This window comes from Plecotus auritus (assembly GCF_963455305.1).
Source record: "Plecotus auritus genome assembly, chromosome: 8".
In the NCBI taxonomy this organism is placed as follows: domain Eukaryota; kingdom Metazoa; phylum Chordata; class Mammalia; order Chiroptera; family Vespertilionidae; genus Plecotus; species Plecotus auritus.
Genome location: NC_137782.1, coordinates 68,400,770 through 68,420,335, shown reverse-complemented (window position 1 = coordinate 68,420,335; position 19,566 = coordinate 68,400,770). Strand labels below are relative to the sequence as shown.

The 19,566-nt window shown below is 53.8% G+C and overlaps 1 protein-coding gene across 1 annotated transcript; it reads left to right on the top strand.

Moving 5' to 3' along the window:
• The first annotated feature begins 1,780 nt into the window (after nt 1–1,780).
• On the top strand, nt 1,781–19,566 carry ADRA1D (adrenoceptor alpha 1D). Its single transcript, XM_080686220.1, has 2 exons — nt 1,781–3,147; nt 17,931–19,566. The coding sequence occupies exons 1-2, from the start codon at nt 2,025–2,027 to the stop codon at nt 18,527–18,529; spliced, it is 1,722 nt and encodes a 573-aa protein (XP_080542346.1). The 5' UTR covers nt 1,781–2,024; the 3' UTR covers nt 18,530–19,566.

The window sequence follows — 19,566 nt, the reverse complement described above, 5'->3', positions numbered from 1 at the left end:
GGGGAGGAGATAAGCACAGGTGTTTAGTTTTCCATTTTAAATGGAAGCCACGCCACTGGATCACAAAGAACCCAAGGGCCAGTTGGGTCTCCAGGCTCACTTTGCTTTTATTTCATCTCTAGTAAATTATCAGAGACCCAAGTAAAAATGGAAGTTGTAATGGGGAAACTTGGGGAGGGCGTTGGAAGAGCTATTTCTGAACTATGACTAGAACAGCTTTGGCTTCCTGGGCTGGGAAAACGGGCAGGGGGTCCAAGGGGTTACCCCTCTCTCAACATTTCTGTTTTTTCTTCAAAGCACCTTCTCATCTAGGTCTGGTAAACATCCTGCTTGTGTCATCCACAGCCAGTGGGTACCAAGGCCGTGAGCTCTCCACCTCCTCCCAGACACCTCTCCAGCAGGCTCTCATCTCCCTGGCATGGCACGAGCCTTCCTCATCCTGCATGTACACAATGATGCTATTCTCCCTGCAACTCCCCCTTCCCCTGCCACCTTGAGTGTCCAGCACCGGGCCCACCCATGACAGCAGCGTGACCAAGTTATTTATTTTGGTCAAGTGAGTAATCTCTTTTTCTCTCTCCCTACCCAGTCCTACCTAATCAGCAGAGGCTCCTCAGACCCTCCCCTCCACCTCTGTCCACGGTTCTTGCCAGTTCCATACCCCTTCTGCCTCTTCTGTGCTCCCTGTTCAAATCTTGCCCTACAAAGCCCCATTCAGCTAGCAAACACAGGCCAGCTCTGAGGCCTTAACACATTAACTCATTGCAACGCCATTAAGTAGACACCACTCTTAGCCTCACTTACAGATGAGGAACTGAGGCACAGAGAAGTCAAACAACTAATATGAGGTGGAGCCTAAATTTGGAGCCAGACGGCCTGCAGCCTCCGCCCCCACCTTCACCATCTACCAAGTGCTCGTTCCCACCCTCCAGCACTTCAACCTTCCCGCCCCAGAAGGAAGCCGCTTACTTAGTGTAGCAAGGAAGTTTTATTCTGACGTCTGATATGGAGCAAAGTAACAGTGCACAAGTTAGTATATGCAAACCGATGTGTCCTGGTCGGGCTCCCAGGTCTGTCACCATCATTTTCTTTGCCCAACTCAAGCCAGGACAGGCATTTGATCCCCTCCAGGGCTCTCTCCTCGCCACCGCACTGGACAGAGGTGTTTAAGACCCTTCCCTGTCCAGTGGCCTGAGAGAAGGAAGAGGTGCGACAGATCCATCCAGGGAGTCCCAGGAGGCGACTCACCACGCCATTGAGCGGTTCAAGCCGCAGTCCACAAATCCCAGGCGCTTGCTGCTCCCTGGCGGCCAAAGCCGGGAGCCCGGGACCCGAGAATCGCTCCTTCTACACTCCGCGAACCCAAGCGCACCAGCAAGTGACCAAGAGGTTGGGGAAAGGGCGGGAGGAAGGGGGACACAGCTGAGGGGAAAGGGAGTGGAGCCGGGGAGGGGCAAGGGAGGGATCGCGGAGCAGATCTCGAGGAGAGAGGGCGGCCGTGGACACCCGCGGCGAGGCTGGGGTGGCTGCCGCGGGGCTGGAGTGCGCGGCAGCGCCCCACATCCTCCGGACCCCCGCTTGGCGGGAGCGCACAGCCCCTGCCAGCGGCGAAAGTGGCGTCCCCACCCCCCAGCGCCGGCCGCCCCCTCGCCGTCCCCGCGCAGCCCCTCCTCCGTCCCGCCCCCAGCGCCCAGTAGCGAGTGCCGCAGTGGCCGCCGCCTGCACCGCCCGGGCGGGAGCCGGCGCTGTACCCGCTCGCCTAGGCACTCAGAGAGGCTCGCCGGCGGGCCGACTCTCCCGTCCGACTCCACGCCGGCCTCGGGGAGCCCCGGCCGCCGCCCCTCCTGCCCACTCTGCTTGCGGCCAGCGGAGCTCCACGTCGCGGGAACTTGGGCAGGACTCCGACGGTACCGGTGCGCGGGGCGCGGGGCTGGACTGGAGCCCTGCGGCTATGTCCGGTGACCTCCTCCCTGACAGTCACTTTTCCTGTGCCCGGGTCCTGCCCCCGACGGTCGCGCGTTGAGATGACTTTCCGCGATCTACTGAGCGCCAGTTTCGAGGGACCCCGCCCGAATAGCAGCTCCTCGGGCTCCAGCGCGGGCGGCGGAGGGGGCGGTGCGGGCGGCGCAGCCGCCTCGGAGGGCCCGGCGGTGGGCGGCGTGCCGGGGACCGCGGGTGGCAGCAGCGGCGGCGGCAGCGTGGTGGGCGCGGGCAGTGGCGAGGACAACCAGAGCTCCTCCGGGGAGCCGGGGGCCGTGGGCGCCGGCGGCGAGGTGAACGGCACGGCGGCCGTCGGGGGTCTGGTGGTGAGCGCGCAGAGCGTGGGCGTGGGCGTCTTTCTGGCCGCCTTCATCCTCCTGGCTGTGGCGGGCAACCTGCTTGTCATCCTCTCGGTGGCCTGCAACCGCCACCTGCAGACCGTCACCAACTATTTCATCGTGAACCTGGCCGTGGCCGACCTGCTGCTCAGCACCACGGTGCTGCCCTTCTCGGCCACCATGGAGGTTCTGGGCTTCTGGGCCTTCGGCCGGGCCTTCTGCGACGTGTGGGCTGCCGTGGACGTGCTGTGCTGCACTGCCTCTATCCTCAGCCTCTGCACCATTTCGGTGGACCGGTACGTGGGCGTGCGCCACTCACTCAAGTACCCCACCATCATGACGGAGCGCAAGGCGGCCGCCATCCTGGCGCTGCTCTGGGCTGTGGCCCTCGTGGTGTCTGTGGGGCCCCTGCTGGGCTGGAAGGAGCCAGTGCCCCCTGATGAGCGCTTTTGCAGCATCACCGAGGAGGTGGGCTACGCTGTCTTCTCCTCAGTGTGCTCCTTCTACCTGCCCATGGCCGTCATCATAGTCATGTACTGCCGCGTGTACGTGGTAGCACGCAGCACCACGCGCAGCCTCGAGGCAGGCGTCAAGCGGGAGCGGGGCAAGGCCTCCGAGGTGGTGCTGCGCATCCACTGTCGTGGCGCCGCCTCGGGTACAGACGGGGCGCACCGAGGGTTGCGCAGCGCCAAGGGCCACACCTTCCGCAGCTCGCTGTCCGTGCGCCTGCTCAAGTTCTCCCGCGAGAAGAAGGCTGCCAAGACGCTGGCCATCGTCGTGGGAGTCTTCGTGCTCTGCTGGTTCCCCTTCTTCTTCGTCCTGCCACTTGGTAAGTGACTCCTCTCCCACCAGCCCTTCCTTCCTGAGCCTGTAGGTATGCCTTCCTGGCACCCAGGCTTGGCTGCCCCCCCCCCCCCCAGCTGGAGCGTGGCTCTCCACCTGAACAGGGAAGGTGGGCTTAGCAACCTCCCCGGTCCCTTAGACAGAAGTGTGGCCCGGCTTTGTGGGGGGACAAACAAGAGGCTCTTCGTGCTTGCAGAATTTGTTTCACAGGCTTCTAACTTTTCGGTCCTTCCACTCCCCCTTCATTGTCATTAAAATTCTGGGCTTGTTTTACACTCTGGACGCCGCTAAATATAAAAGGTCAATGGAAATCTGTGCAAGCATCTGCTCATAGTATGTAACAGCAGTGTATGTGTTCACCTACATGTTAACAGACACACACACACACACACACACACCCAGATATACATGTCAACCCCCAGAGGTGGGCACACAGACAGGGTGGGCCTACATTCGTTCAGGGGCAGCAAGCCCTGCCCAGTCAACATGTACATCAGCAGGCACCAGAAGCCACCTGCTTTCTCCTAGCACTCATTCAGTTTGGAAGCTGGCCCCCTCTGGAGACCCTCCCCGGCTGGAATCTGTGAGTGCCCTGGGCTCTAACTTCTGCATCCTCCTCTTGGAATTGGGGGAGGGGCTGTGTGGGGGTAAGTAGGAAAGGGAAGGGGGCAAACTATCAAATGGAAATTTAATGTTTTCATCATCTTTCTTAAATTTACTGAGTTTTTCAGCACTTCTGAAAAACTTTCCTATTTCTCCCACAAGGGTCCCTGCGGACCTGGAAAGTGGGCAGCAGTTCTGAGGGACTTTCTCCCACACCTGAGGGTCCTCCTGGACCTTGGGGCTGGGTCAGCACTGGGAGGAGAAGGAGAACAGCATTTCCGGGGACAAATTTACCCTGTGTCATTTCGCCCATGGCTGCAACCTCAGCAGGCCCAAGCAGGGACCTCCCCTGCCTTTCCCTGGCCTGCTTCTTCCACACTCTGCAGCTGAGTCAGGAAAGGGACAATGGCCTCCCTCCTGCTCCCCTGCTGGCTCTCTCCACACAGCAGCCAGAGTGATCTTTATACATTATAAATTAGAGTGTCACTCTCGATGAAAACCCCTCAATGCTTTTTCACTGCCCTGGGAACAAAATCTAAACTCTCCATTATGTCCTATGAGAAGGTGACCTTCAAATGTATCGTTGTCCAAACCAGAATGGGACACTAGGAATACTTATGCTTAGAACACAGGCATGAACCAGGACAGTAGGGACAAACCCGGACATGTGGTCCCCTTCCTGTAAGGAGAGCCCCACATGATGGGCTGCCTGCCCTCTGCCTCATGGCTTGGCTGCCCTGCCTTTTGCTCACTGCCCTTCTGGCCCCTCTGGCCCCTCTGACCCTCTTCTGGTTCCTTGCCCACATCCCTCATGCTCTTGCATTTGCTCTTCCCTCTGTCTGGCCTGCCCTGCCCAACCCCTCCTGGCTAACTCCCCATCCTTTAGGTCTCTGCGTAAATGTCCCCTCTTCAGAGAGGCCTTCCCAGATGCCTCAGTCTCAGTGTGTCTTTCTCTGCATTTTCTCCCTCGTGGCACAGGCTCTCCTCCTTTACTAGCTCCTTAGCTATAATCACGTCTGGGTATTGCTTGGTTTGGTGTCTGACTTCCTCAATTGGCCCACGAGCTCTGCAAGGGCAGGACTGTGCTGGTGGGGGAAGTCAGACACAGCACCCAGCACAGTGCCTGGCATATGAAGAGCAATAGAGCACAGCAGCAAGGACCATAGGATCTGGTACCAGAGATCCTGGGTTCGAATCCCAGCTCTGCTTCTTACTAGCTGGGTAACTTCCGGCAAATTCCAGAACCTCTCTTTCCTCATCTATAAAATAAGGATGATGGTGATGGTTATAATGACGACCTACATGGGTGTTAATAAGACTTCAGTGAGATATTATGTGTGACTGTAACATGGTGAGTGCCATGTGAGCTGTTGTTTTGGTAGTGGATGCTCAGTATAAGATAAGAAATGAATAAATCACCAACTTGAAAGTCACTCAGCCAGAGGCTGTGGTGGTGATAAGGAGAGGGATGGAGGGGGAAGGGAGAGGCAAATAGACAGAAAGAGAAAGTCTGTGTGCCCCCCTTTAGGAACCCACCCACCCAGTATTTAGAACCACCCCACAAGCCATCACCGAGGCTTCTTGCCCTACCAACCAACCCCTGCTCCAGCTGTGCCCTGTCATCCCAGGTGCCCTCATCCTCCCCTGCCCCTTGGTTCATACCAGTCCCCTGTAGGAAATAATCAACCTGTGTGTAGACTGCCATCTCCCCTAATGGTCTTTTAACTTCTTTTCAAATTTCTAGTTACAGAATAATGCACATAAGAAGAAAATAATATAGCAAGTGCCCATGTACCCATAATCACCCATATTGAATAGATGTTCACATTTTGCCATATTTGCCTCTGATCCCTTTTTCTCTCTTTTTTCAAAGAAATAGAACACAGCCACAGCTAAGTTCCCTTCTCCTGTCCTTTTTTGTTCCCTCCCTCCCCAAAGGCAAATCTGGAATTTATCACTCCCACACATTTGTACTCTTCCCACAAATATCTGTATCCATAATAATAGAGAATATTGTTTTGTGTGCCTTTAGGGTTTATGTAAATCGTACCGTGCCTTGCGCATCAATCTTCAGTTTGCCTTTTTCACCCAACATGGTGTCGTTGAGATTTATCCATGTCCATGCTGGCTCATTTCAGCAACAGCGTGGTGCCCTGCTTGAGAGTGTTCCGTGGTGTGTTGATGCAGTCTCCTGCTGAGTGCTCTATGCTTCCAGTTTCTCACTGATACAATCAACACGGAAAGCGGCTACTGTTTTCTGAGGTCTAGATCACGTGTCCCCCTCTTCCAGGAAATCATCCCCAAATTTCCATGGCCTTTGCCCCTGGCTAGTACACACTGCTCTTTCTTAATCCCTCCATCTCTGCTGCTCCTCACATCTGGCGTGGTGACCCTGGGTGGGGACTCTCCTTGCCTTCACCTTCCTACTGGCACATTCCCAGCCTCCCAGGGCACCTCACTGAGCCCCAGAGCAGAGCCCACGGCCGCTGGTGGAGCTGAATTGAGTGGAATGTGGCAATAGCAAACAAACAGGACAGAGGCCAAGCAGGGACACAGAATATTCCAATCGCCACGATGTGGCTCTGAGGGTAAATCAACAGAGAGAACAGGAGGATGGAGCGAGAGGTGGAGAAAGGGTGGCCTGAGGGTTATGCAGGAGGGCCAGGGGGTCAGGAGGTCCTGACACTCCCCAGCACTGGCCCAGGCCTGGAGCAGGAAGGCACCATTGGAGGAACAGGGAATATTCTGAGCAGCAACTTGTGTGTGTGTGTGGGGGGGGGGGGGGGGATAGAATGTAGCATCCAGGGGGTTGGTAGGAGGTGCCAGAATGTGGTGGGGTGTGTGAAAAACATTGGAAACTTAGATAAGAGGGTCAAGAATGGGGTGGTTGCAGAAGCAGAGAGAGGATGGAGAGACAAAGAAAAGAGAGGGGCTGGGGACAGAGCCTGGGGAGCGCCCACTGAAGAAATCAGGAGGAGGCCAAGAAGGGGGACTGACACTTTTCAGCTCCCTCAAGCCCTGGTCCCACACTAGATGTGAGGAGCAGCAGGGAAGGAGAGGTTGAAAAAGCAGTCGGTGCCAGAAAGGCCCATAGGCCATGGCAACAAAGGCACCCAGTAGAGCCACAGCCTGGGGGTGTCAAGTAGACCCAGGATGCTCTATACCCACAGCCTCCGGACACAAAGTCAAGTGGAAGCTGCAGCTACAGCACAGCAGTGACATAGCCAGGGAGTGGCCCTGACAGCCCAGAGGGCACTGAGAGCCTTAAGAAGGGAACCCAGGGTCCCAGAGGGACCTTGGCACAGGGAGCGAGTGACTGCCATTTATAAACTGAAATGCTTTGGGTCAGGCTGGAGCAGGAGTGGAGAGAGATACAGATTGGGTGTCCTGAACCATAGGGACTCTGGGGGCCCAGGTCAATGGCCAGGAGAGATTGGGACACAGACACCAGGCACCTAAAATCCTGAGTGGCCTGAAGAAGGGCTAGGGGTCACCCCCTACACCTCCAGCTGCCCCCTTTCCCAATGAGGAGCAACTGCAGAGCATGTGCCAGCAGGCAGAGTCAGCTCAATGAACTTGAGACATCACCTGTCGGACCCTGCGATTTAAGGCAGCAATTCCAGGGAAGGCAGCACCTGCCCTTCCAGGACACCTGGGGAGCTGTGTAAGGAATGAGAAATACCACTCACCCCCATGAGAGGGCACTCACCTGCCTGGTGGTTCATACTGATGCCCAGCTGTGCTGTCGGCCCCGTGAAGAATGACCACACATCCAGGTTTGGCCAAGGCAGCCCTGGTTATACCTATTGACCTACATGATTACTAATAGTGCCCCCTTTCACTCTCAGAGATGTTCCAGTCTGGACGATAGAGTATATGGTCCCCAGTCCTTGGAGGAGGGGCTCTTGGCAGCCCTGCCAATGAGAGATATGTGCCTCCTGCCCTCACCCCAGCAAGCTGGTGCAGGACTAGGTGCCTGAGAAAATCACAGGACATTATGTAAAGGTTCCTTCTTACAAGATTATTTAGCCAGATGTCTAGAGGAGCCCAGACTTGTAGCATGCTTATGGGAAAGGGCATCAGTTACAGGGGTGGGCAAACTTTTTGACTCGAGGGCCACAATGGGTTCTTAAACTGGACCGGAGGGCTGGAACAAAAGCATGGATGGAGTGTTTGTGTGAACTAATATAAATTCAAAGTAAAGGAGCGGAGGGGAGAGCAAGAGAACCGGATAGAACAGCCGGATCCGGCCCGCGGGCCGTAGTTTGCCCAAGGCTGAGTTAGGACCTGCTACCTGCAGACTTCCATGGAAGACCCCAAAAAAGGGGGCCATGACAAGGATGGGGCCAGCTAGAAATACACCTGAAAGCCTCTGCCCTGGACCCTTAGTGCAAGGGCTCCCTCAACCACAGCCTTTGGGCGTAGAAATGCCAGTCACCTTCCCTTCAGGCAACGGGGGGACAGAGGGACTGGAGGAGCACTGTCCCGGGCAGGCAAGCACCCATCTGCAGAGAATGCCCTTCCTCTCCCAGGCGGCTCCAGAGGTCCCATCTCTCCTGATGTTCTCATGGCAGTAGCATCCCACTGAGTCTGGCTTCAGCCTGCCAGCCATACCCGAGGTAGAGGTGGACCTGTCCACTGAGACCTAGACACACACACACACACACACACAGTCCGCCCCCTGTCATTCCTAATGGCCACAGGCAGATGCCCCGCTTGCACTCTTAGCTCTCTTTTGTTGGGCAGTCACCATGCCTCACTGGCCTCCTACTCAGCCTCTGAATGTGTAGAATATGTCAGTCACACAAAGCAGTCCCAGAGGCCCAGAGCCCACAGGCCCCTCCCAGATATACCTTCAGGTGAATAAGCTTCCAGGAGGCTCTGATATTGGCAGTCCCAGGACACACTGGGACTCCAGCCATGTGGGAGCCAGACTTGGAACTCCCTCATGTACTGTCAACCTAAGTCCCCTGACCACCTACGGATTTAATTAGGTGCTCCCTCATGCTCCAAGCATTCTGCACACCTTTATCACAGTGCACTGTCAATATTCTTACACATACCACCAGTGAGAGGGCAGAGGAAACTGTACATATGTAGGCACAGAGGAGCGGAGGTCTTTGTGGGTCATCCTGTGGTTTGGGAAAACCTGAAATATACAATCTATGAGAAAACAGGTCATGAGATGAGGCCAGATGTCATCAACTAAATAGATAAATAAATTGTGATGTATTCATTGACTGGACTACTATACAGCTAGGAAAATAATGAACCTGATTACAATAGCAACATAGATGAGCTTCATAGACACTATGCTGAGCAAAATAAGCCGGATCCTAAATGAAAAGCTAACATATTATATGATTCTGTGTATATGACATTCAAAAACAGGTGAAACTAATCAGGATGGTGGTTATGTGTGTGTGTGTGAGAGAGAGAGATGGGGGTGGGGGGGGGGGTGGCGGCGCGGGGGACGTAAGTAACTGAAAGAGAGTACAAAGAAACTTGCCCATTTCCATGGTGTAACTATTCCCACTGTGATCAATTTCAAGCTACCAAAGAGACATCAGCCAGCTTGCAAAGTTCTTTGGAAATTTAACCATCAGCTCTTGTGAGCCAGTGAATCCAGTGTCTAGCTGAGCACTTGCCAAAGAGAAATCACACTTTTCATAGGCAGGCTTCCTCCTCAGGGCAGCCTCAGAGTGTCTCCAGAAGTCCTGCATGTCCCCTGTTGGCTCTGAATTTCTCTCAACCCCTTTCTGCCTAAGGGGTCTCACTCTCTCTGTTGCTGCTCAGCCCTCCTGTCTTCCACCTCTCCTCTGCATACACACAGCATGTGGATGTGTCCTGAACTTCCCCCAAAAAATGATTTGCCCTCAATCCTGTGGCTCCTTCACCCTTACCCCCATCTTCTCACTATAATCTTTCTTGCTTTTTACCTACTTGCAAGAATATCCTGTGCTACTTACTTCTTTTAAAAATATTTTTATATTAATCTTAATCCTAAGTGTCAGAGCTGGGCCCTGGTCAGTGTGGCTCAGCTGGTTGGGCGTCATCCTGTGCACTGAAGGGTTGCTGGTTCCATTCCGGTCAGTTTACATGCTGGGGTTGTGAGCTCAATCCCTGGCAGGGGGCATGCAGGAGGCAGCCAATCAATATTTCACTCTCACACTGATGTTTCTATCTCTCTCTCCCTCTCCTTTCCTCTCTCTCTAAAAATCAATAAAATCTTAAAAAACAAAATAAGTGTCAGAGCTGGAACTGGAATTCAAGCACTCTGGCTCCAGAGTCCTTGTTACTTCCTGGCAGGGTCAGAGGTCAGGCTAGGGCCATGGTTCAGGTCAGTTGGCAACCATGATTTAAGCTTTAAATCTCACTGACCCCCTTGGCCCTGCACTCATCCCCCAGGCTCAGTTTCATGTTCCCTTATGCCCCAGATCCTGGCCACAATGGTGTCCTGAGCGTTGCCATGGGACGAGGCCACTTCCTGTGTGACTTAATCCTCTCATAGACCCCAGAAGACCCCAAGAATCCTTAAACCCACCCCTCAAGAGAAAGTTTCTGAGGCCCTGTCTGAGCCCTGCCTCACCCTGCTTCATGAGCTTTATGCCCACCAAAAGGTCTGCGAATGCTGGAGGATTTGTCTGCCCTTGTTGACCCACCTAACAGGGTTCTGGGCCCCTAAGAGCTGGTATTAGGGCCTCATGGGCAATGCCTAGCAGCTCAGTGCTGGGACTCCTGGACAGAGTGACCACTACCTGGGGATCTTATCTCCTCTGGCATAAGCACTGATCTGCTCAGATCCATGAGCTGAGAGGCTCACGCTCTGATCAGGGTCCACTTCAGCTGAGCACAAGAGCCATTTGGCAGGACTTCAACCTTGGGCACCCAGAGCTTGGGATTTGGCTACTCCAAGGCCACAGATCAGGAAATAATGAGTTAAGAAGAGACAACAAAGAGTAGAAAGAACGGGGAGAAATAGGGAAGGTGGAAAGGGAGAAAAGGAGAGGTAAGAATTGAAGGGAAATGGGTGGGGTCCAGTGTAGGTCTCAGGACAGGTCTGTGACTCATCTTCTTCCCTTGGACCCCACCAGGCGGCCACCGTGGCTCTAGGGGTTGCCCCCACCCCCACTAAGGTATAGGGGAAGGGAAGACTGGTGCAGCCTGATATTTCATAGTTGGCTGCAAGTTATGAGCAAGGCTGGCTGTGAATTCTGACATTGTGCCAAGAAAGAACGAGTTCCCCCTGGTGAGGCCAAAACAATGCTGTTAATCACACAGTCTGCCCCTTGGCTTCAGAGCTGTCATTCCTCAATGAGGCTTGGCCACATTGGTCACCACCAGCCTTAACTGGCATCTCAGCCTCAACTCCTGGGCCTGGCCATTCCTGTTCATCGGGAGAGGGAACTAGACTGTGATGATCCAGGCTGCAAACACACACCCCTAACCTCACAAGCTGCTCATTCTGGCCTACACTTTTTTTTCCCCCAAAAGAGTGTAGTCCAGAATGGCCCAGCCATCATGCCAGAGAGTGAGCTCACCTGCTGACACAGAAGAGGCCCTGCCACTTCTGACCAGCGATGTCTGCCTGCCTTGCTCCAGACTGTCTGTTGAGTAGGGAGAAGTGGACACAGATGTGCGTATTTGTGCCCTGCCTTTCCCAGCAGTCGGCAGAAGAATTGGTCCAGTGACAAAGACATATTCCCACCATTGTAGGTTAGGAAGCAAGCAAAATAGCTTGAAGACATGTCCTTGGGCATCTTAGGTCCGGTCCCTAGATGCAGAGCCTGAGAAGGGGGTTATTTTGCAAGTGATGGACTGAGGAAGGATCTCAGGGAGGGAAGTAGGCTAGGGCAGGAAAGAGCTAACCCAGGATATGGTCTCAAAGTCTGGCATCAGCCTGGTCCTACCTGAGCCCTGGAGCAAGATCGGCAGCACAGAACTGCACCACCTGGAGGCAAGGAGCTGGCTTTTCCTATCCCATATCAGTATGTCCCTGGCTGTGAGCTGCCCCTTGGTAGGGCGGTGTCATCTCCCAGTTGAAGCAGCTCCCATTAGCCGAGGACAGTTCTCCAGAGAAGGGACTAACTACTATGGGCTTTAGCAGCCACCACTCAGCATCTGAGGGCTGATGCACACGGGCGAGGCACCAACAGCATCTACTTCAAACCTTAGACTTTTGAGCAAAGACTTGAAGGAGGGGAAGAAGATGGCCAAGCAACTCTGTGGCTCCTGAGGGTGGGGTCTGTTTGGTACTCTTCTTGAGAAGTAGCTCCCACGAGCAGGCAACAGCCCAGCCCTTGTGAGTGTCCTACATGGCAGGCCCCACAGGGCACCCTAGATGCCACACAGAAGGCCAACAAATGCCACCTAGCGTACAGGAGGCAGAATTAAGAGGTGCTCAAGGAATACACAGTCCAGAAACTACTATCCCAGGGCAGTGGGGTTAATCACAGAAACAATCCTAGAGAAGGTGGTCCGAGGCCCAAGTCGAAGAAGGCGAGTACTCACTATGGAAACAGAAGGAGGGCCATCCTGGCCAGGCCAACATGCGAAAGCCCAGAGGTGGGGATGAGGCAGCTAGTGTTTGTGGCTCTTCCAGAATCCCTGGAAGAACAAGAGACGTTCTGTTTCTATCTTTACAAGATGCTACAGGAAGACCAAGTGCTTTAGGGCTAGATTGATTCAAGTTCAGAACTTGACCCTATTCCTTGCCCTCTGGAGATAACTAGAATCTTTCTGCAAGGTGGATGCCAGTGCCATGAGAGTTAAATGAGAAGTACAGCCTGGCCAGTGTGGCTCAGTGGTTGAACATCAGCCTATAAACCAAGAGGTCATAGTTCGGTTCCCGGTCAGGGCACATGGCTGAGTTGGGTGTCGATCCCCAGTGTGGGGTGTGCAGAGGCAGCCAATTAATAATTCTCTTTCATCATTGATGTTTCTCTCTCCCTCGCCCTTCCTCTCTGAACTGTGAACTGTGGGGACAAAGCTGATGGACACAGTGAAGAGTAACTCAAATAGTACAGGAGAAGGTGATGAGTGCTGTGAAAAACAACAGAGCCAGTTGAGGAGGTGGAGAGCACAGGGCTGCCGGGAGGACATTGTAATTTTAAATGGAAAGTCAGAGAGACCTCACTGCCTTTACAAGACTCTTCTAAGGGAACTCTTACATTTAGCAGTGGGGACATAAGGAAGAAGCAGCAAAGGAAATTGACACGGAGTCAAAAATCTAAGAGAGTGGCACCTGGAAGCCATGTGAGATGACAAGTGTCCAGGATGTACAAGAGATGTGTCTTCAGGGTGGAGACCTGTGTGGGTTGGGGCTGTGGGGCAAGGTGGTGGAGTAAAAAGCAGGTAGGGAAGAGGAGACAGGTGTGTATGGAAAGGGTGGAGAGAATGAGGGTGCAGCTGTGACAGAGACAAGCTCACAGATGACTGGTGGCTCAAGAGCAGCACAGCACAAGTAGGTGATGAGCCTTGAGTGAGAGGAGTGATTTCTTTCTTACCAAGGTGGGAGAGAGAGGAGGAAGGTTTGAGCGCTTCCCCAACTTCTTTAGCTTCTGTTTTCTCCATGAAACGGGAAGTGAGGTCAGTGCTCTGGAAATGGTGAAGGGGTGGCCACAAGGCTTGTAGGGAAGAGTCAGGGCTCAAAGGAGCTAGTGCAGGAATAGGGGAGAGCTACCTGAGGATGGTGGCGAGACTGCTGGAAACAAAGGACATTAAACTGAGGTCGAGACCTTAAGTGTGTTTAGAGTGAATCACTCCAGAGTTAGGATCTGGCTGGAGAAGTGCAACCTAAATCCAGAAAGACATGGATGTGGGAGCATTGCAAGAGAGTTGGAGTCTCAGCCACACCAAGAAGGAAGCAAACAGAGCTGATGGGAGAAACCAAGGGGCTGGCAGCTCAAAGTACAGATGAGAGCGGGGAGAGGGAGGCTGTAGTCAGCAGTGGAAGTGGGTTCTAAGTGAAGAAATAAAATGCTCAGACATGTTTTAAGAGCATCCCCCAGCTGCTGTGGAGAACAGGGTTCTGGGGCAGGAGCCCACTTGAAAGGGCACTGCACGTGGTAGCTGGGACTGATGGTGCTGGGACTAGGGTGATAACAGGATGGTGCATAGTGGGGGGACTCTGGGACTGATAGGAGTTGGCAATGATGGGATGTAGGGTGCAATAGGGAGAGGTCAGAATGTATTGAGCATCTATGATATGCCAAGCATGGTGTGGGGAGCTTACCATTTAAGGTTAAGATAGACAGGAAACTGCTAGTTACTTGCAGTGTTCTTGGCACTTAGAAGTGAGGAGATATGCTGGGGTGGGGGGAGTGGTGAGGAGGAGGGAGTACAGCTAAACTCTGCTGGCTTGGGAGGGGGGTGCAAGGGAAGGCTTCTAGGAGGAGGTGCCATTGGAACTGGCACTACCAGGTGGTGGAAAGAGGAAGGGCATCCAGAATGACCATGTGCAAAAGTCCAAAGGCAAGACTGAGGAGCCCACTATGGCCAGAGGGCAGTGAGAAGTCAGTGTGGCCACTTATCTAATGCACATAAAGACAGAAGTAAGATTGCAGGGAGGAGCAGGAACCACAAGAGAAAAGGGAGTGAGGGGGCAATGCTGGGCTCCTGGATGGAGAGGTGGGAAGGTGAGGGAGGGCATGCCATGTGAGCCTCTGGCTCCAATGACCGCTGCCAAGATAAGTTAGCACAGCTGGGCTTCATGCTTGCAAGAAAGGCTGTGGGCAAAGTGGGGAGTGGGAGAGAGAGCCAGAAAAGGGGGCTGCCAGGCACTGAGCGAGTGGCCTTGTCTCAGAGTCCCCAGCTGTCCATTGAGGCTTTCCTGTATCTGAGCTACAGGTGCTGGCAAAGGTGTGTGCTGGGCAGCTGGAGAGGAGTGAGGAGGCAAGACAGGGGAGTTAGCTGGTCAACCTGAGTAGCCATAACTCAAGAGTAGCTGGGGGAGGAGAAAGCTGGGAGTGGCTGAGAAGCACTTGTCCGCTGATGTCCCCACAGCAGGGCAGCAGTGCAGGGACAATGCTGACAATGCCTGTGGGCAGAGGTGGGTGTGAGACTCAGAACTGCCATCTATGAAGGAAACAGGAAATGTCTCTTGGGAGCTACTGCTTGTGGAAGCTGGAGCCCAGGGCACAGATGTCTATTTTCCAGGCAAGATGTCTGCACACAGTGGGCAGAGAGCAAATAAACAAACTTGTGGCAGATACTGTTGGTGCCTCACCCATCTCCCTAGACCTTCAGTGCACTAGTGGGCTAACTTCCACCCCAGCACCTGCCTTCGTCTCTCTGCCTGGGGGCTTTCTCTGCCCACCAGAATCCTCCTTGCCCACCCACACAGTAGGCAAGAAGTATGGAGTAACTATGGGAGTGGTTGTATAGATACCTCACCTCCCTCACCCCAGAAGGGGGTGGCGGGTAACTCTGAGGTTCCTATTCTCCACTGTCTCCCAAAGCTCCCAAGCTTTTATTGGCTTTCTTGTCTTTTCTATCTCTTATTTCCCACTCCACTACCCGGGATTCACTTACCTCCCAAATTAACAACTTGCCTCGGGGCCTGCTCCTGGGGGAGCCTAAAGTAAGATGTCAGCAGGACACAGTAGGAAAAATGGGGGCTGCAAGGCTGTTTGAATCCCAGCTTCTTTTGTGAAAGGAATCCCCAGCTGGCGGCAGGCTTCTGTACAGGTTGGTTGAGAATAAATTAGCATGTTAATGTTTACAACAAGGCCCAGGCTATACAGTATGCCATGTCGCCTACTAATCTGAATCAAAACCACACTGATAACAATGCCCTTTGGCCAGCTTCAGACTCGTTGCTGAAAGCATAGTCCACCGATTTGTCATCCTGGGCTAAATATAAAAAATTGTGGCCTGAGTCAGAACGTTATTTTCAGCACTCTTGTCTTACTTTCAGCCATTGAGGAATGCTGTTCTGAGGGCTGCTTTCGTGGAGGATGAGGGCAACCCTGGTGGACCCCATATTCCAAAGACAACTATCCAAATCCTCTCCCAGGGGATAGGGTCTCCTCAACACACCCTGACCCATATCCCAGCCTCCCCCAAATCTACCAGGTCGAGGCTTCTGTTTCTGGCCACTCTCCAGAGCTGGGAAGTGGGTCCCTTCCAGGTCTGAGGTCTCCTCTCTCAAAAGCCACAGAAATAGGGAAAGGGGGCGTGAGTAACAGAAGTATTTATTAAGAACTTGTTAATTTATGAATCTTCACAAAATCCCTGCCAGACAAATATTATTTTTAAAAAATATATTTTTATTTACTTCAGAGAGGAAGGAAGAGGGAGAAAGAGATAGAAACATCAATGATGAGAGAGAATCATTGATTGGCTCTCTCCTGCATGCCCCCCCACTGGGGATTGTGCCCACAACCCAAGCATGTGCCCTGACCAGGAATCAAACCATGACCTGCTGGTTCATAGGTCGACGCTCAACCACTGAGCCATGCCGGCCGAGCCAGAGAAATATTATTGACTGTATTTCACAGAAAGGGAAAGTGAGACTTAGCCAAATAACTGGCTCAGGGCTACTTGACCCAGGTTTGAATGGCTGACGCCACACAATGCTTCGTGCCCTTCCTCTTCCTCCACGGTGTCTCTTAGCACCAGCAATTCTCTAAATGGTGGGGTGTAGGTGATATGCAAGTGCTCCACATTCAAGAGGGGGACATGGTGCCCTGCCCCAGTAGGGGACGCTGCTCTTATTTCTTTTGGGGGAAGGGGAAGATCGAGCAGGTCTCCCAATTTGTCAAGGCCCCCTATTCTGGCTGCTCAGCCACTTAGGCACCTGCAGCTACTGCCCAGAATGGGACACTCCTGCCACCTACCCTCTGCCCCTGCTGCTACTGAGGATGAGTGAGGCTGAGAGAGTGGCCTTCGCTTCCTGGATCATGCCTTCACGTTTTGTTGGGTGCTTTTCAGAGACATGATGGAGATGCCAGGTGAGAGGTTTATGGGAAGGTCTTCCTGGCACAGCTCAGACCCCAGTGCCCCACCCCCTTTTGCCTGGCACTGCTCCCTGAAAGCCATCCCAGAAGCCTTCCCTGACCATGCCCACTGGGACAGCCCACTGTCCTGCATTCCGACAGCCATGGACATTGTTTATTGAGGTTTGATTCTAGGCCCTGTCTCTCACCTGCTTAAAAATATCCATGGCTCCTAACTGCCCACAGAATAAAAGCCGAACTTCCCAGAATTTAAGGCCCTTCTGTCCCAAGTTTTCTGAGTGCATCCTATACAACACTCCCAGGCCCCAGACTTGTTATCCTCTTGCCCATCTGGCCTCTCTACTCCCACATCCTCTGCCCTTCCTATCCTGGCTGGCTCCTGCCCATTCTCTGAGATCCCACCTGCGTTCCCATGATATTGGATCCACATTGCTAACAAGGGAGCAGGGCTGTGTTTGAAGGGAGCCCAGCACAGTGCCTGGCATGGGGCAAGCTTTGCTCAACGTTGGTCAGGAGTTCGTACCCTTTTTGTGCTAGGGACTATTTAAGAGCCCTTCTCAGAGATACGCTTTCAAATGCACTAAATAAAATACAAAGGTCTGCCAGTGAGATAGATTTCATTGAACTCTTTGTCAAAATATTTTTAAGTGAAATTATGCTACAGTAATAAATGTGCTTCTATGTTAAGGCATGAAATGAGATCTAGAGGTGTGTGCCAATGATCATCATCTCCAATAGTCAGGCGCATAGACAGTATTTCAAAACATCTGCAACAACTGAACATGATAGAAAAATATCTAGAGGACCTGGTAACATTAGGTTGAGCCTTAGGAAACTGCCAATGTTGGACCAGTTTCAAGCTACAAAAACTGTAATTTCATATGGTTTTGCCCCATTCTACTCCAGTTTGTTGCCTACCCTCATCATTAAGGAAAATGCTCAATTTCCGGTATTGTGAGTAAAACTAAGGATGACTCTTTTTCCCCATTTAAGTTCATGGACCTCCCCTGGAGTTATATCAGGGCCCCCCCCCCCCCCACGAAGTTGTATCAGGGACCCCTTGGGGAGAAGTAGTTTGAGAGCCCCTAGTTGATGACTCAGCAAGGGCCCCTGCAGGTCGGGGAGGGTCGCTCCTTATCGTCCAGGGGCTGCCTGGGCCTCCCTCCTCCTGGAGCATCTAACCCTCGTGGGTCTCTGCTCCCCGCAGGTTCCCTGTTCCCGGAGATGAAGCCCTCGGAGAGCGTCTTCAAGGTCATCTTCTGGCTCGGCTACTTCAACAGCTGCGTGAACCCGCTCATCTACCCCTGCTCCAGCCGCGAGTTCAAGCGCGCCTTCCTCCGCCTCCTGCGCTGCCAGTGCCGGCGTCGCCGGCGCCGCCGCCCCCTCTGGCGGGTCTACGGCCACCACTGGCAGGTCTCAACTGGCGGACCGCGCCCCGATTGCGCCCCCAGCCCGGGTGCTGCGCTCCCCGGGGCCCCCCTGACCCTCACCGAGCTCGCGGCCCCAGGCTCCCCAGGCACAGCCGAGGTGCAGGCTACCGTCGCCGGCCGCGCAAAGCCGTGCGCTTTCCGCGAGTGGAGGCTGCCCGGACCGTTCCGGAGACCCACCACCCAGCTGCGGGCCAAGGTCTCCAGCCTGTCGCACAAGATCCGCGCCGGGAGCGCACAGCGCACAGAGGCCGCCTGCGCCCTGCGCTCGGAGGTGGAGGCTGTGTCCCTTGGCGTCCCCCACAACGTCGTGGAGGGCGCCACCTGTCAGGCCTACGAACTGGCGGACTGCGGCGACCTCCGGGAGACTGATATTTAAGGACCCCCAGAGCTAGGCCTGGGTGGGGGCGGGGGTGCTAGGGGAGGTGGATAAGGTGGGGAGAGGGCGAGGACGTGAGGAGAGGCTAGCTTTGTTCAAGAGGCCCATGAGGATCAGGGATTCGAAACTGATCAGGGCAGCTGCTCTCCAGCATCCAGGAGGAAGGGAGGCGGAGCGCTGCCCTGGAGGGGTGGAAGGTCATGGGCCCCCACCAGACACAAATGCCCGAGCTCCTCCTTTCGGAGGGAGGGGGTGCGGACTCGGGCGGGGGGCATTTGCTCCCAATCCTTATTTGAGAAACACTGCCCCATCCATGCCTTGAACCCTGGGTAGACAGCCCCAAGTCTGGCCAGACAGGCCTGTCCCTCCTCTTGGGGAGAAAGGGGCAGGGAGGCCCTGCATGGCTGCCCCACTGCCTCCCTAGGAAAACATCACTGGGACCAGGGCTTCTCAGTGAACAGTTTCTCCTTACTGCCGACTGGAGGAACCTTGAGACCTGTCACCGCCACCCACAAGCTTTGGTGGCAGATGGGATGACTGATTTTACAAGCCTGTTGTATTTACCCGTGGACCCTGGGGTACTCCTCCTTGCACACCGCATAACCTGACCCTGGCCCCCAATACCCCCCCCCCAAGGGCCTTACTGTTTACACTCTGTACATAGCTCCTTGTGCCTGTGCCCATCACCTCCCACTGGGATCCAGAGCTGTCAAATGGGGAGAGCTTTATTTGTCATTTTGAGACATATTTATTGGCAAGAGTACTTCTATTTTGTCCAGACTGTGCAAACTGTCCCTCTTTAGCTTATAACCTATAAAGAACTTTTTTTTTTCTAAAATTCTTCAAGTACTAAAGGCCCACAACAGGACAGATTGGGTATTTGTGCACCTTTCTAGTTTCAACTTAACTGGCTCTTTAACTGTCCCTTTGGGACTTGTAGCATGACCAAAGGACTCTGGAAGAGGAGGTTTTAAATTCACATGACTAGTCTTGGGAAACAAACAGTAATCATAAACACAAATTTTCGCTTTGTCAGT